This window comes from Oratosquilla oratoria, chromosome 28 (genome assembly GCF_046742065.1).
Source record: "Oratosquilla oratoria isolate Oo_2021 chromosome 28, ASM4674206v1, whole genome shotgun sequence".
NCBI classification, from domain to species: domain Eukaryota; kingdom Metazoa; phylum Arthropoda; class Malacostraca; order Stomatopoda; family Squillidae; genus Oratosquilla; species Oratosquilla oratoria.
The window spans coordinates 26586570-26602609 of record NC_134804.1 but is presented as its reverse complement, the minus strand read 5'-3'; the positions used below and the strand labels follow the sequence as shown (position 1 = coordinate 26602609).

Sequence of the window (16040 nt, the reverse complement as noted above, 5' to 3'; positions counted from 1 at the left end):
TTGGCAGAACATAGGAAGAGAATATTGCTGTCATTTCTTGAATAAACAAGTTGACCAACCATATAAGTTTTTCAGCATAAGATATGCAGTATTCTTCAAAATCATGTACAATTATAACACTAAAAAGTACAACAAATTGTATGGTTTGACTGTTTCAAGACCCATGGAAGTATGCTAGCCGATTATGGTAGGGAATAGGTATTGTAAGAGTGCCACCCTCATTATTTACTGTTAGACCATAGGCATAATCGTGTAATTTTCTAAGTTCTATTCCAGTATCACGGAAAGACATTTTTCACTTAATTCTTTGTTGCATTAGAAATATTATTTTTTCTATGGAATGGTTATATTAGGTTTTATTAAATTAGTGTAAATTTTTAGAATTGCACAACAGATATTTTTTTCATTATTCCTAGAGTTTTCTGTGTGTAATTCAAATCAGATCCTCAAATTTGTCAGAAACTGGTTTTTTGCCTTTACTACATCATCCCCACATCAATGGGAAAGTGGGGTTTTTGGGTGGGGAAGCACAAATTAGGGTAATTTTTTTTAGAAGTGCACATGTATGTGATATAGCATTAAAAACTTAAGTATTGTAGATTATGATACATCAGTGTAATAAATATTTTTCTTGGCAGAAATCAGCAATAGAAAATGTTGCTAAAAGCTATGCACAAATGAAGTTGCATTGACTCCTTTAAATGCCATCTTTGTTTTGATAGATTCTGAGGTCAAAGACAATGACAACCCAGATGACCTCTAAAATTACAGGTACTGCATTACTAAATGCAGGTTAGGTTAGAATCAGAGCCCTTACATGCCTAAGTGCTGCCCTAGGGCAAAGTTCTCATATGCCACTTCTCATCTCCACCATCCCTCACAGCCTATTATAGCTATTGCCTTGCAAAATGATTAAACAGATTTTAAAAATGTTTTTTAATATCCCTATTGGAGAAAGGGTAAGGGAAAATATTTCATATTCTGTTGATTCTAACGCAAAATTTGTGTATTACGGTAAAATATTCAGGACTCCTTTGACCTTTTTTTATTATAATTATTTTGTCAGTCTTGTGGGCAGCATGTCCAGACTAGAATTGCTGCCCACCCCACTTAGATATGCCGCCCCAGGGCATATGCATCCCCCTATCCCACGTGTGGGCCCTGGTTAGAATAGACCAATTTATTGTACTTTAATTTGATTAACCTCCATATTTACCAAAACAAAGATGGTGTCTCAAGCAGTTGAAGCTGCCAGGTTTGTGTATAGCTTTTAGCAATTTTTTCTGTTATTGATTTCTGCAGAGAATAACGTATATTACGTTGATGTATTATAATTTGCAAAATTATTTAATTTTCTGTCGCTATATCTCATAGGTGTGCACATCTAAAATTTTATCCAAATTAGAATTGAAATTTGAATAAAGCACAAAAAAAAACCATGCTTTGTGAAATTTAATTAAATCAAACTTTACCTCCAATGGAGTGCATTTACTGAGTGGTGCACAAGGTAGCCATTGTCAAACTGACATTAGACTGCATTGACAGGACCGGAGAGACAACAGCGAATGATATGACTGACTCAAGTGCATGGGGTACAATAGCATTGATTGTTATTGATTTTTTGTTTCAACCCCTTCAATACGAGCCAAAATCTTGCGGGCAGCATTAGCTGCCAGACGTGCGATGTTGCGTCATAATACTCGCATTATAAAAAATAAAGTCACTGCTGTATTAATCGTTTTCTCTTTCACCCGTGAATTTTGATAACCATAGAAAATGTGATGAAGCCAGTTTACAGAGTATGGGGATCACACAGGTACAACTACCATAAATATTATCAAGACGCCGACGTCGGCATCCTCATGTACCCACTTGCTCCTCATGACGCCTACGTAGGCATCACTGTATGGAAGGGGTTAAGTGCTTCTGTACTTGTCAAAAAGACCTCTTTTAGAGAATTTTTGGGTAAATTTTTAGAAGTGTACGCTTATGCAGTATAGCAATAGAAAATTTAATATTAATTTTGCAAATTATAATACATCATTGTAATATGTTTTTCTTGTCTGAAATCAATAATAGAAAAAGTTGCTAAAAGCTATGCACAAATGAAAATAGCCGCTTGGGCCGATTGAGATACCATCTTTGTTTTCATAAATGTGGAGGTTGAAGAAATTGAAGTATGATAAATTTGTCTATTCTAAGATAACCAAACCTAACCTAACCTGCATTTAGTAATGCAGTACCTGTAATTCTAGAGGTCATCAGGGTTGTTGTTGTCGTCTTCGACCTCCAAATCTGTCAAAACAAAGATGACATGTTAAGCAGTTGTAGCTGCTACATTCATTTGTGTATAGCTTATAGGAACTTTTTCTGTTATTGATTTCTGCCAAAGGAAACGTATATTATATTGATGTATTATAATTTACAAAGTTAATATTTAATTTTTTAATGCTATATTGGGTAGGTGTGCACTTCTAAAAAAAATTTCCAAGATTGGAAATGGTAAAAAATCGCAGATAGTGCATGTGCCCCTTAAAAATACCTTAGAATACCCTTTTTAAAGGTACAAATTTTGTTTTAATGCTTTTATATATTCTATGATCAGATTATGATTAGTGAATTAGTTTTTTTGTGGTAAGATGGCAATGTGAGAAAGCTTTAGGAAAACATAAGGATGGTTATTGGACCTTTATGGATTTGGAAAAAGCTTATGACAGGATAGACAGGAAGGCACTGTGGGAGGTATTACAGATATATGGGATAGGAGGAAAGCTGTTAAGAGCAGTCAAGAGTTTTTACAATAGTAGAGCCTGTGTTAGAATCAGAAATGGAGAGAGTGAGTGGTTTGAGGTAAAGGTAGGACTTTGTAAGGGATGTGTTAGGTTGCCTTGGCTGTTCAATTTCTATGTGGATGGGGTGGTGTGAAAGGTAAGCACAAGGGTAGTGGGCCAGGGATTGGAAATAATTAAAGAAAATTGAGAAAAAATGGAAGATAAGCTAGTTGTTGTTTGCTGACAACACTGAACTCATGGCAGTATCAGATAGATAGATAGACTTTATTTGGCAATGAATCAATGTACATGAAGTGCAAATACAAGAACACATAGTTCGGAATAGTAAATGCAAATTGCCGATGATAACACAAAAAGTATGTACGCTTATTTCCATTGGGATTAAGGAAGTGATGGAGTTTTTGGAAGGTGTGCAAAAGAAGGAAGTTGAAGATAAATGTGGGTAAAAGTAAGGTGATGAAATTTACAAAAAGTATGTACGCTTATTTCCATTGGGATTAAAGAAGTGATGGAGTTTTTGGAAGGTGTGCAAACGAAGGAAGTTGAAGATAAATGTGGGTAAAAGTAAGGTGATGAAATTTACAGGGGGAGAGGATGGCAGCAAACTGGAAGTTGAGTATTAAGGGAGAGAGACTACAGGAAGTGGATAGTTTTAGACACCTGGTGAGAATGTAGCAAGAAGGGGAGGAGTGGAGGTGCAGGGCTTGTCTTTGAAGGCACGCATTTTTGCACCTAAATTCAAAATGAGGAGCACTAAAAACGCACACCTACAAAAAAAATCGAAGCTCAAATTTTGTGTGCCTTGATGATGTTTACCACAGAATGAAGCTGAGCATCGCTGTGTATTCATCGAGTAATCCTACCTCGTCTTCTAATTAAGGAGACAGGTAGGTCTCCTGTAATATTCACATGTTAAAGAAAAAAGACATCTCTGTTTAGTGTGTCATGGTTTAATTCCAACAATATGAAAAAAGTCTCGCCTAGCAGTCACGGGGAAAATTAAGGTGAGTACTTTTTAGCTTGCCTGCATTTTTTTTAGGACAAGGACTGAAAATACAGATTGGGAAAAGCAAGTAAATGCCTTGGTGGATTAAAAAGTGTAATGAAAAATAGACATTTGGGAATGGATACTAAGAGGAGATTGTATGAAGGAGCGATTGTGCTGACAGCACCATATGGGGCAGAAACAGGAAACATAAAGAGAGGAAGAATTAATCAACATGGCCTATACAAGTGTCTGACCTTCAGATAACACTTCAAACCTTTTGATTCACCAAATATTACTTTTTAATTGCTTATTTAAGTTTAATTACATACAAAATATGATGAAATATATATATATATATATATATATATATATATATATATATATATTCTCTCTCTCCTCCAAACTCTGTTTAGATCCATCCTTGACTATACAGTACATTTTTGGTCTCCATCCAATAGAATGGATATTAATTCACTAGAATCAGTACTGAGGAGAATTACCAAAATTATAGAAGAATGGGAAATTAAGTTCAATACCAAAAAATGCAGAGTACTGGAAATGGGCAATAGTTACAAAAGATTTTCCATAAACTATTCTTTGGGAAATGAACCCATTATAAAAACAAAAGAGGAGAAAGAGTGTTGATAAAAGACAACCTGTCCCTGGCAGTACGGACTACTGCAGATTAATGAGGCATTTCACTATATGGATGAAGACATGTCACCTGAGACATATGGACTACTGTAGAAAATTAAGTGGTGTTTCCCTATATGGTTGAAGAGATGATGATAAAACTCATGGAAACCCTGATATGTCTAAGACCGAAATATATGTCAGTAGTATGGTCCCCACACATAGTGAAGGATATAAGCAAGATTGAGAGAATACAAGGGACAGCAACCAAACTTGGCCCCAGCCTGGCAGATAAACCATATGAGGAAAGACTAAAAGCAATGGGTCTGCTAACTTTGAAAGATTGAAGAGAAAGAGGTGATGTGATTTTTTTTGAGATCACTAAAGGGGATAGATTACATTGACAGAAGAGATCTGATTAAAGATGGGAGGGGTTGAGGTCATGGGAACAAATTAAGAAAGACCACATGTATATAGGATCTGAAGAAATAGTTTTTCATATAGTTGCATAAATACTTAGAATAGCTTAGGAAATAATATAGCCCAAGGTCAAACAGGATACAAGTTCAAATCTAAATATGATAATTGGAAATCAAGGATATAGATTAAATTGGAACTGTACATGAATTTGAGGCCAGATTTTATAAAAAAAAAAAGAAAAAAGAAAAAAAAATAGAGAATGGGAAGTGGGATTCAATGAGCTTTGCTCCTGTCCTGTATATTACAATTGGGGTAAATACAAGGGCTTAAATATTTACAATACAAAGATGCTAAGGCACCTTAACTTACACTTTGGAAAGACCAAGAGTGCAGGGTGATCTAATAAAGGTATTTAAATGGGTCAAGGGTTATAACAAGGGTGATGGAAGCAAGGTCATCATATTAAGAAAGGGCAGGACTCATAGTAATGAATTTAGATTGGATCATTTAGATTAAGAAGGTAATCAGGAAGAACTGGTCCACCAACAGAGAGGTTAATGATTAGAATAGATTTAGTAACCGTGGAGTGAGCACTGAAATAGTTGGTTGTTTTAAGAAAAGATTTAACACTGGATAGGGATGACAGGTGGTAAGGGACATGGAGCTGCCAAGTGTAGCTTTTATGGTCTTTTGCAGTCTTCTCCATTGTTATGTTCTCCTTTCAACATTCTTGAAATGTGTTTACCTGAAAAAGGCCATTGTAAGATGTGTCCATTATCAACTGATCCTAAATACATGGTTGCAGATTTATAAGGATAAGCTGTTTTAATTTTTATTATTATAATATATATATATATATATATATATTTTGTTTTTTATTATTATTTTATTTATTTATTTATTTTCAGCTGTTCCAGTTTATTGCCAAAGTTGATTCAGATGTCTGTCCGCAAGTAAGGTTATCTGTATCAGAGGACATTGGAAATTTGGTTGCATCAGCAGGAAAATATGGCCTTATCTTTGTGGCACATGACAAGACTATTAAAGGTTTGTGTATTATATTTTATTTTGAGAAAAGTATGAATATTAGAATATTCAATTTTTTCTGGATGACTGCTGTTTTTCTAGTCTGTGTGTAACTATAGGGCACACTTTTAACCTTCAAAAATACCTTTGATATGTGAAAATTAGGACTTGAGTACATAGGGAATGGGATGGAACACTATTCAGGGTCATATTCAAAGCATAAAATCAGTGGTTCCAACTTCGGAAAAACATTAGGAGAGTTTTTTTTTTGTGTGTGTGTGTGTGTGAAAGATAAGTTGAGAATAGAAGATAGTTGGAGAATGAGGAAAAGGGCAGGACGTAGAGAGGTGCTTAGATTAAACTGTTTAAATGAGAAGGAAAAGGAGCAGGAGTACGAGGAGAAGCTGAGAAAAGTGTGGAAGGTGGTGGAGGAAAGAGTAGAGGTAGAAGAGGAATAGGAATGGGGATGTTTCAAGGAGGGAGTGACAAGATGTGCAAAGATGGTATGTAGAGCAAGGAGGATGGGAGGGAATAGAATGAAGGGTAATGAATGGTGGGATGATGAAGCAAAGAAGGTCGTAGAAGAGAAGTGAGTATTCACGGACTGGTTGCAAAGCTGGATGAGAGGAAACATGAGAGGTACAAAGGAAAAAGAAGAGAAGCAAAACATAAGATATAGGAGGCAAGAAGGAAAGCAGATGTAATATGGGGGAAGAGTATGACAGAAAATTTTGAAAGTAATAAAGAGATATTTTGGAAGGAAGTTAAGAGAGGAAGGGAAAGCGAGTCAATTAGAGAAGAAAAGGTAAAGGGTGCTGATGGACAGATGTTAACAGAAGAGGAGGCTGTAATGGGAAGATGGGTAAATTATTTTAGAGAGCTGTTGAATGTGGAGGAGGATAGGGAGGGATTGGTGGTAACAGTGGGAGGTGTTAAGAAATGTATGGTGATGGGAAAGGAAACTGGAAGAGAAAAGATGAGGGGTAAGTAGTTTTGAAAATAATGAAAGGTAAGGCACTTGGGTTAGAAGAATGTCATGCTGAGTGTCTGAAGAAAGGAGGTACATTAATAGTGGACTGGCTAGTGAGGCTGTTCAATGTGTGTCTAAGGGAGGGTAGAGTGCCGTGGGACTGGAGAAGTGCCTGTATAGTCCACTTTACAATGGAAATTGGGACAAATTTGAGTGTAGAAGTTTCAGAGGTATTAATTTGTTGAATGTAGTTGGGAAGGCTTATGTGAGGGTTTTAATTGAGAGGATAAGGAAAGGAAGAGTGTGGATTTAGGAAAGGTAGGGGAGGAGTGGATCAGATTTTTGTGGCAAGACAGATATGTGAGAAACCTTTAACAAAAGGTAATGATGTTTTTTGGGCCTTTATGGATTTGAGAAAGGCATATGATAGGATAGACAGGAAGTGACTATGGGAGGTTTTGGAGATATGATTTTAGGAAAACTGTTAAGGGCAGTCGAGAGTTTTTACCAGAGTAGTAGAGCCTGTGTTAGAATTGGAAATGGAGAGAGCAAGTGGTGTGAGATAAAGATGGAGCTGTGTTAAGGCTGTGTCATGTTGCCATGGTTGTTCAGTTTGTACGTGGATGGTATGGTATGGGAGGTAAGTGCAAAGGTAATGGTCAGGGGACTGGAGCTGGTTAAAGAAAATGGAGAAAAGTAGGAGGTGAGCCAGTTGTTGTTTGCTGACAACACTGCACTTGTGGTAGGGTTAGAGGAGGAATTGAGGCAGTTAGTGATGGAGTTTGGGAAGGTATGATAAATTGGAGAGTAGGAGATGGAATCTAATAAGCATTGCTCCATTGCTGTGTATTACAATTAGGTAAACACAACTAAGTAAATAGACACACATTTATGCATACATATGTACATACTTGTATCTGTGTTGTGATTAATTAACCTGAAATCATTGTTAGTGAGTGGTGAAGATCCTTACCTTCTCCTGTGTATGTATGAGGAGCAGAATAATTTCAAATACTGGTTTAGATCATTTAATGTCGTATTGAAATTTTTATAGAGCTTAGCACACAGGGATGTATGATTATTATTATTATTATTATTGTATATTTTGATTTATTTATTTATTTATTATTATTTTTTTAAGGAAGTTACAATTGTTCACAACCATTTTTAAATGTTGCAGTATACCAGACTTCAGAACTGGATGGAGATGGGACAAAGACTGAGATAACTACAATCACCTGTGTTGGCAACATTTCTCATGTGACAGTGAGTTGTGATGGGCTAACCTTAGGTGTCATTGGTTTTGCCAACAAAATTCCCCACATTTTTTACTATGAAGTGCGCAGCATTGTCCCAGGGGTAAGTAAACAAATATTTTATATTCTGTTTAATGAAGATAACTTCCACATTGTTGAGATATGATAAGGCGTCAATTAGGCAGACCTACACTTGGTAACACCATCATCTGAGAAGGAACGGGCCTACAGGGTGACAGATCCAGACCCAGATATCGTCAGGGTACAAGACACCTCACCCCACCCACCCACCTCCTCCTTCCCCTCCACCTGGGCTCAAGACAGGTACTTGGGCTCCAGAACATGCCCAGGAACTCACTCAATTTAACCAATCCCAGCTCTCTCTTTCTCTCTCTCTTTCTCACTTTCTTTCATTTCCTCAGTCTGTCTCACTTTCACTTTCTCACTTTCTCTTCCTCACTTTCTGACATTATTTCTCTCTCCCTCTCCCTCTCTCTCATATCTCTCTCTCTCTCTTTCTTTCTTTCTCTCTTTTCTTTCTCTCCCATCCTCCCTCTCTCTCTCTCTCTCTCTCTCTCTCTCTCTCTCTCTCTCTCTCTCTCTCTCTCTCTCTCTCTCTCTCTCTCTCTCTCTCTCTCTCTCTCTCTCTCTCTCTCTCTCTCCCATCTCTCCCATCTCCCCCCCCACCCTCTCTCTCCCATCTCCCCCCTCTCTCTCCCTCCCTCCCTCCCCCCCTTATCTTTCTTCCCCTCTCCTCCCTCTTGCTGTCCCCCCTCCCTCTCTCCCCCTCTCTCACATGGTGTTTCTTATAATTGATTTAAAAGAAACTATAAATTCTAAATGGTCTATTTGAAATTTTCACTTTTTATAATTGTTTGATTTTATTTTGTTGGCAGTTTTTTCAGTGCCTTTGCATTTCAATAAACCTTTTATCCCTTCCCATAGTGTGCCCCTCCATCGCCAATCCTCAGTGCAGTAGTGTGCAGTACAGAGGGCAGCCATGTTGCAGGCATTGCCTGGAATCCCACTGACCCAACCTCTCTCGCGTTGGCAACATCAGTAGGAGACTTAGCCATATATACTCTGAAGGACAAGGGTATTGACTACTCATTCAAAAGGGGTATTACAGCTTGGTAAGTATGATATTTGTTATTTTTTAGTACTGTAGCAAGATAGTTCGTTGTTTAGTATCTTGAGTGAGGTCATGATGTCACAGTTTTGTTTGAAGTTGGGTTATTGTAATATAGATACTTTTGAATAACCATGGGATGTTGCAATAATTCTTGTTTGTTTAGTATCTTGTGTGAGATGATGTCACAGTTCTCTTGTATTGCTAGTACATGATGCTTTGTGTAATCATTGGGTGTTGCAATTGTAGTTTTTGCTACAATTTAGGGTTGATTTGGAATAACTGATTGGTAGTAATTACAGTACAGTATCATTGGACTTAGGGCAAACGATAATGAGGAAATTTTATATACTATGGAGGATACTTCTTTCTTATTGGAAGCTTGTTGGCCAAGGGGGCTTGGGCATCTCTACTTGTGGCAGAACCCTCCCAACAATGAGTTGAACTAAGGGCATGGTCCGTTAAATTTCATGCTATAAAGTTGCCTGGAAGGGGCACTGTCTTAGCCTTCTGAAAGGAGGAAGTTTGTGACATTTAACCATATTATTATTATTGTTTTATTGTTATTGTTATTATTAATATTTTCATTATTATTATTATTATTATTATTATTATTATTATTTTTTATTTTTTATTTTTATGTGGGGGGGCAATTTGTTGAACAAATGGTGTGGCTTACAAATCAAAGGGAGTAACTTTTTTCTTTTATTATTATTATTATTATTATTGTAACTGGGCCAGCTCCTACTAGTAATTTGTATTGGTTTCATTCCATGGTACCATATGTTTGCAAATTAACATGATACTTGTCAGTGATTGAAATAAAAAAATATATAATATTTAGATAATGTGAAATTTGAGTTGATCTTTATATTACAGTGCTGTGTGTTGGTCACCGAAGGGGAAGCAGCTGACAGTAGGATTACGAGATGGTTCACTTGCTTTGTTCAAACCAGATCTGACACCCGTGCGTACAGTTCCCGCACCACCTCTGCCCTGTCAACCCTCTCCAGTACTGAACTTGGTTTGGGTGTCAAACACCGAGTTTTTTGTTGGATATCAACAGGAAAAGAACCCAGGTGAGCAGTGTAGGGAAGTTTTATGAAAGGAGATATTATGCAATGCAGACATGATAATTAGTGGGTGGTGGGGTGAAACATGTAAGAAAATGCATTGTAAGTTGTGACCCCTATAAATGAATATACATGACATTCAATCTGTTATTTCTGGTCTCTTACAGGAGACCTATAGCTCCCAACTGATTATATTTATTTTGTAGTTTTAGCTTGTATGAGGAGATTATATGAAGGAGTGATTGTGCTGACAGCACTGTATGGGGCAGAAATGGGGAACATAAGAGAGGAGGAGTTTGAATGTGTTTGAGATTAGGTGCCTGAGAAGCATGATAGGGGTTACTAGGCTGGATAGAGTGAGAAATGAGGAGGTGAGGAGGAGAACAGGGGTGGAAAGGGAGTTAAGGTATAGGGTTGATGAAAGAGTATTGGAATGGTTTGGACACATGGAAAGAATGAGTGAAGAAAGATTAGTAAAAGAGGTGTGGAAGACAGAGGTAGGAGTAAACAAGAGGGGTGACCAAGGATGACATGGAAGGTGTAAAAGGGACGTTGGGAAAGATGGGCAATGTCTGTTGAGGAAGGATGGGAGAAGACAGAAGATAGGGGTGAATGGAGAATGGTTGTATATGGATGACGCTGTGATGCGTGAAAGTGAGTGGGTGGGGAATGGGGGGGGTGAGGGAGTATGTGTGAAAAAATGAATTGACGCAGCCCAAAGGGACCTCTCCCTGTCGTCTCTTTTTCTGCATGAGGGAATGGAGAGGAGGGGGTTGCCGATTCAATGAAGCAGCCTTGCTGTGGATGTGCTGTGTCTTGCGACACTGCTTCTAACCCATGGCAGTGGGTGAAATATGTGGGGATGGAGTAGAGTATGTGGGGATGGAGTGTATGGATTTTATGCCTTTGTTTTTTGGTAACCCCCCTTGTAAGGGGGAAAAGGCCTTTGTTATATGCATGTATGTATAAAGCCCCCAAAAATAACCTCACCCTTTCCTAAATATTTGTCACATATCAACCTGACCACAAAAATCTTCTTTTGTTTTGTGTATATATGTATGTACACATTTTATTTATATTCATTTATTTGTTTTTTATTTATTTATTATTTTTACAACAGTGCTGGTGTACATAAATGCACCAAAGGGACAGCCTCCTGTCTACAACAACTATGAAGATGTCTGCTTCAGCAGCATGGATATAGAAAGGCCTCCCATGTACTACATGATGTTTATCAATCAATGGTAGGTTATTGGCTCTCTCTCTCTCTCTCTCTCTCTCTCTCTCTCTCTCTCTCTCTCTCTCTCTCTCTCTCTCTCTCTCTCTCTCTCTCTCTCTCTCTCTCTCTCTCTCTCTCTCTCTCTCTCTCTCTCTCTCTCTCTCTCTCTCTCTCTCTCTCTCTTTTGATAAATTTTTATGTATTGCCATGTAATGAAGTGTAGTAGGGGTAAACCAGCTTCAGATGTTGGCCCACATTGTTTAGGCACTGTACCTCACTGCATTGCTTTTAACTTGATTAATGGGTGGAAAACCGGGATGACCCGTCATTCACAAGGAGCTAAGAGGAAAGGGACAGTAGATGTGTGTGGGAAATGAGGTTATGGGTTGGTATGAAGAACAGGTCCAAGTATTTGTGTAGTGCTTTATGGCAGCAAGTGTTGTGCAACTAAGGTGGGCTCAGTTTTTGCTTAAGTTGCATTGAACTGAACCCTTTGTCTGACAGCTCAAGGTGATGGGTTTTGGAACATAGTTTGTGATGGGTCCAGGGTTGATCTCTACACCTCTGGCCAATAGGAGGAGAAGAGGGATGATTGCTGGAGAATCACCCCTCAGTGTAGAAAAAAATGTGAAGGAGTAATTTTGGTTAAGGGATGTGGTACTTGCGTGGTAAACCAAAGTTGCTCCTAAGAATCTCTGCCACCAGAGCAGGGGGGGTAAGGGCTTCTTGTAGCAGATAGGGTAGATGAAAGAATACTGGAATAATTTGGGTGCTTGGAAAGGATGAATGAGGACAAACTACCAAAAAGAGTGTGATGTACTGTCTTGCTGCATTGCTTCTGACCCAGGACAGTGGGCAGAAGACAAGGATAACCCTCCATCCACAAGGAGCCAAGATGAGAGGGAGGAAAAGGTGGTGAGCGGGAGTGGGTGTGTGCATTTTGACTTGGCTACCTCCCCTATAAGGGGGAAAAGCCCTTCATATATAAATAAATATATTATTGTTACCATTTCTCTGAGTATTCTCTTTCTGATTGGGGGAATTCCCTGTGGTGGGGGAAAAGAATACTGCCACCAAGTTTTCCCACTTGGATCGTAAGAGGCGAGAAGAAAGGGACGGGGAGAGGGACTAGGCATCCTTCTCCCTGTAGCCCCAAGGGGCAATTACCTAAAATGAAAAGAAAAGGCATAAGGGGTGCTGGCGGGCCTCGGGCCAGCACCCTAAGGTTTGGGTCTTTTAATGTGCGTGGATGTGGTACAGATGAGAGTAAAAGGGAAGAGATAGGTAGTATGTTTGTGAGAAGAAAGTTGGATGTGTTGGCTTTGAGTGAAACTAAGTTGAAAGGGAAGGGTGAGTGTATGTTTGGGAGTGTAAGTGGGAGGTTATCAGGAGTGAAGAGAGGGCGAGGGAGGGAAGGGGTGGCTATTCTAGTAAGTGAGGAGATAGGTAAAGGGGTAGTGGAGTGGAAAGAGGTTTCCTCAAGGATAATGTGGATGAAGGTGAAACTGGGAAAGGAGATGTGGGTCTTTGTAAGTGCATATGGGCCGGGCAGTGAGAAGAGTATAGAAGAAAGGGAGGCCTTTTGGATAGATTTAAATGAGTGCATAGAGGGTTTAGGAAGAAATGTCAATGTAATAGTACTGGGAGACCTTAATGCTAGAGTGGGAAATGGTCCAATCGATGGAGTGGTTGGGAAGTGTGGAGTTCCAGGAAAGAATCGTAGTGGAGAGTTGATGGTGGAAATGTGTCTAGAAAGAGAGCTGATGATAGCAAATACAGTGTTTCGGAAGAAAGTCAAGCATAAGTACACATGGGAGAGGGTGGTGGAGGGAAGGGTGGTAGATAGAGCGCTAATGGATTATGTAGTGGTAAATAGGATTATGATAGGAAGAGTTAAGGATGTACATGTGCTAAGGGGAGAGGGTGGGGGAATATCAGATCATTTTTTGGTGGAAGGTAAGTTGAGAGTGGAGGATAGATGGAGAAGGAGGAAAGGGACAAAAGGTAGGGAGGTTCTTAGAGTGAACTCCTTGAATGAAAAGGAAAAGGAGAAGGAGTACGAAAAGAAGCTGAAGGAGGAGTGGGAGGGAGTTAAGGATAGAGCAGAGATGGGTGTGGAGGAGGAATGGGGATGGTTCAAGGAGGGAGTCTTAAAGTGTGCAAGGATGGTGTGTGGAACAAGAAGGACAGGGGGAAATAGAAGAAAGGGTAGTGAATGGTGGGATGAGGAAACAAAGAAGGTTGTAGAAGAGAAGAAGCGAGCATTCACAGATTGGTTACAAAAGAGGACAGGGGAGTCATATGAGACGTACAAAGAAAAGAAAAGAGAAGTAAAGCAAAAGGTAAAGGAGGCAAAGAGGAGAGCAGATGTGAAATGGGGTAGGAGTATGACAGAAAATTTTGAAAGTAATAAAAAGATGTTTTGGAAAGAAATTAAGAGAGGAAGAGGAGGTGAATCAAGTAGGGAAGAAAAGGTAAAAGGTACAGATGGAGAGTTGATAATGGAAGAGATGGCAGTGAGGGGAAGATGGGCAGAATATTTTAGGGAGTTGCTGAATGTGAAGGAGGATAGGGAGGGAAAGATAGCTGCAGTGGGAAATACGAAGAAAATGAGAGTGATGAGTGAGGAGAATGGAGGAGAAATAAGGAAGGATGAGGTGAAGGCAGTTGTAAAGATGATGAAAGCAGGTAAGGCACCTGGTCTGGATGGATGTCATGCAGAATGTCTGAAAAAGGGAGGTTCAGTGATGGTGGACTGGTTGGTGAGATTATTTAATGTTTGCTGGAGAGAGGGTAGAGTACCGGAGGACTGGAGTAGTGCCTGTATAGTTCCTCTTTACAAGGGAAAAGGGGACAAGTGTGAATGTAGTAATTTCAGAGGGATTAGCCTGTTGAGTGTAGTAGGGAAGGCTTATGGGAGAATCTTAATTGAGAGGATTAGGAGAGGAACAGAAGGAGTAATTGGTGAGGAACAGTGTGGATTTAGGACGGGTAGAGGTTGTGTAGATCAGATCTTTGTGGTAAGACAGATATGTGAGAAAGCTATAGGAAAGGGGAAGGATGTTTTTTGGGCTTTTATGGATCTGGAAAAGGCTTATGATAGGGTAGACAGAAAGGCACTGTGGGAGGTTATGCAGATTTATGGGATAGGAGGAAAGCTTTTGGGAGCTGTCAAGAGTTTTTATGTGAGTAGTAGAGCATGTGTTAGGATTGGAAATGGAGAGAGTGAGTGGTTTGAAGTAAAGGTGGGACTTCGTCAAGGATGTGTTATGTCGCCCTGGCTGTTCAACTTATACATGGATGGGGTGGTGCGAGAGGTGAATGCTAGGGTAGTGAGTCAGGGATTGGAGATGGTTAAAGAAAATGGAGAAAAGTGGGAGGTGAGCCAGCTGTTGTTTGCAGACGACACTGCGCTTGTGGCAGGGTCAGAGGAGGGATTGAGGAAGCTGGTGGTAGAGTTTGGGAGAGTATGTGATAGAAGAAAGCTAAAGATAAATGTGGGTAAAAGTAAGGTGATGAGATGTACAAGGGGTGAAAGTGGCAGTAGACTGGAAGTGAACATTAAGGGAGAGCGACTGGAGGAAGTGGATAGTTTTAGATACTTGGGTGCAAGTGTAGCAGGAAAAGGTGGAGTGAAGGTGGAGGTAGAATGTAGATTGAGAGAAGCGAGTAAATGCCTTGGTGGTTTAAAGAGTGTAATGAGAAATAGACATTTGGGAATGGATGCGAAGAGGAGACTGTATGAAGGAGTGATTGTGCCAACAGCATTGTATGGGGCAGAAACGTGGAACATAAGAGAAGAAGAGAGAAGGAGTTTGAATGTGTTTGAGATGAGGTGTCTGAGAAGTATGGTGGGGGTTACTAGGCTAGATAGAGTGAGAAATGAGGGGGTGAGGAGGAGAACAGGGGTGAAAAAGGATTTGGGAGATAGGGTTGATGAAAGAATATTAGGATGGTTTGGACACATGGAAAGAATGAGTGAAGAAAGACTAGTAAAAGAGGTATGGAAGGCAGATGTTGAGGGAGTGAACATGAGGGGACGTCCTAGGATGAGGTGGATGGATGGGGTGAAGGGGGCTTTGGGGAAGAGGGGAATGTCTGTTGAGGAAGGAAGGGAGAGGATGGAAGACAGAGGTGAGTGGAGAATGGTTGTATATGGATGATGTTTTGACTGCATGAGGAGGAATGGGCGGGGGGGTGGGGGGTGGGGTAGTATGTGTGAGTAAATTTTGACGCAGCCCGAAGGGATTTCTCCCCGTCCTCTCCTTATATGCAAAGGGGGACGGAGAGGGGGGGTCGCCGATTAAATGAAGCGGCCTTGCTGTGGATGTGCTGTGTCTTGAGACACTGCTTCTGACCCGGGGCGGTGGGCAGGGTGCAGGGATGACCCGTCATCCAGGAGGTGCTCAGATGAGAGGAAGGGTGGGAGGGGTGTGGAGTGTATTTAGGGATGAAATGGGTGGGAGTGTTTTTATGCCTTTCCCTTTTTGGCTACCTCCCTTGGAAGGGGGAAAAAGCCTTGGTATATGTATGT

The 16040-nt window shown here is 39.9% G+C and overlaps 1 protein-coding gene across 1 annotated transcript in view; it reads left to right on the top strand.

Annotated features, from left to right (window-relative positions):
* The window catches only part of LOC143040261 (uncharacterized), a 49078-nt gene that overhangs the window by 510 nt on the left and 32528 nt on the right, over nucleotides 1-16040 (top strand). The window contains exons 2-6 of the mRNA XM_076211028.1: nucleotides 5742-5880; nucleotides 8010-8188; nucleotides 9031-9218; nucleotides 10094-10293; nucleotides 11408-11531. Of these exons, the coding sequence (XP_076067143.1) occupies nucleotides 5742-5880; nucleotides 8010-8188; nucleotides 9031-9218; nucleotides 10094-10293; nucleotides 11408-11531 (830 nt within the window). The remainder of the gene's footprint in view (nucleotides 1-5741; nucleotides 5881-8009; nucleotides 8189-9030; nucleotides 9219-10093; nucleotides 10294-11407; nucleotides 11532-16040) is intronic.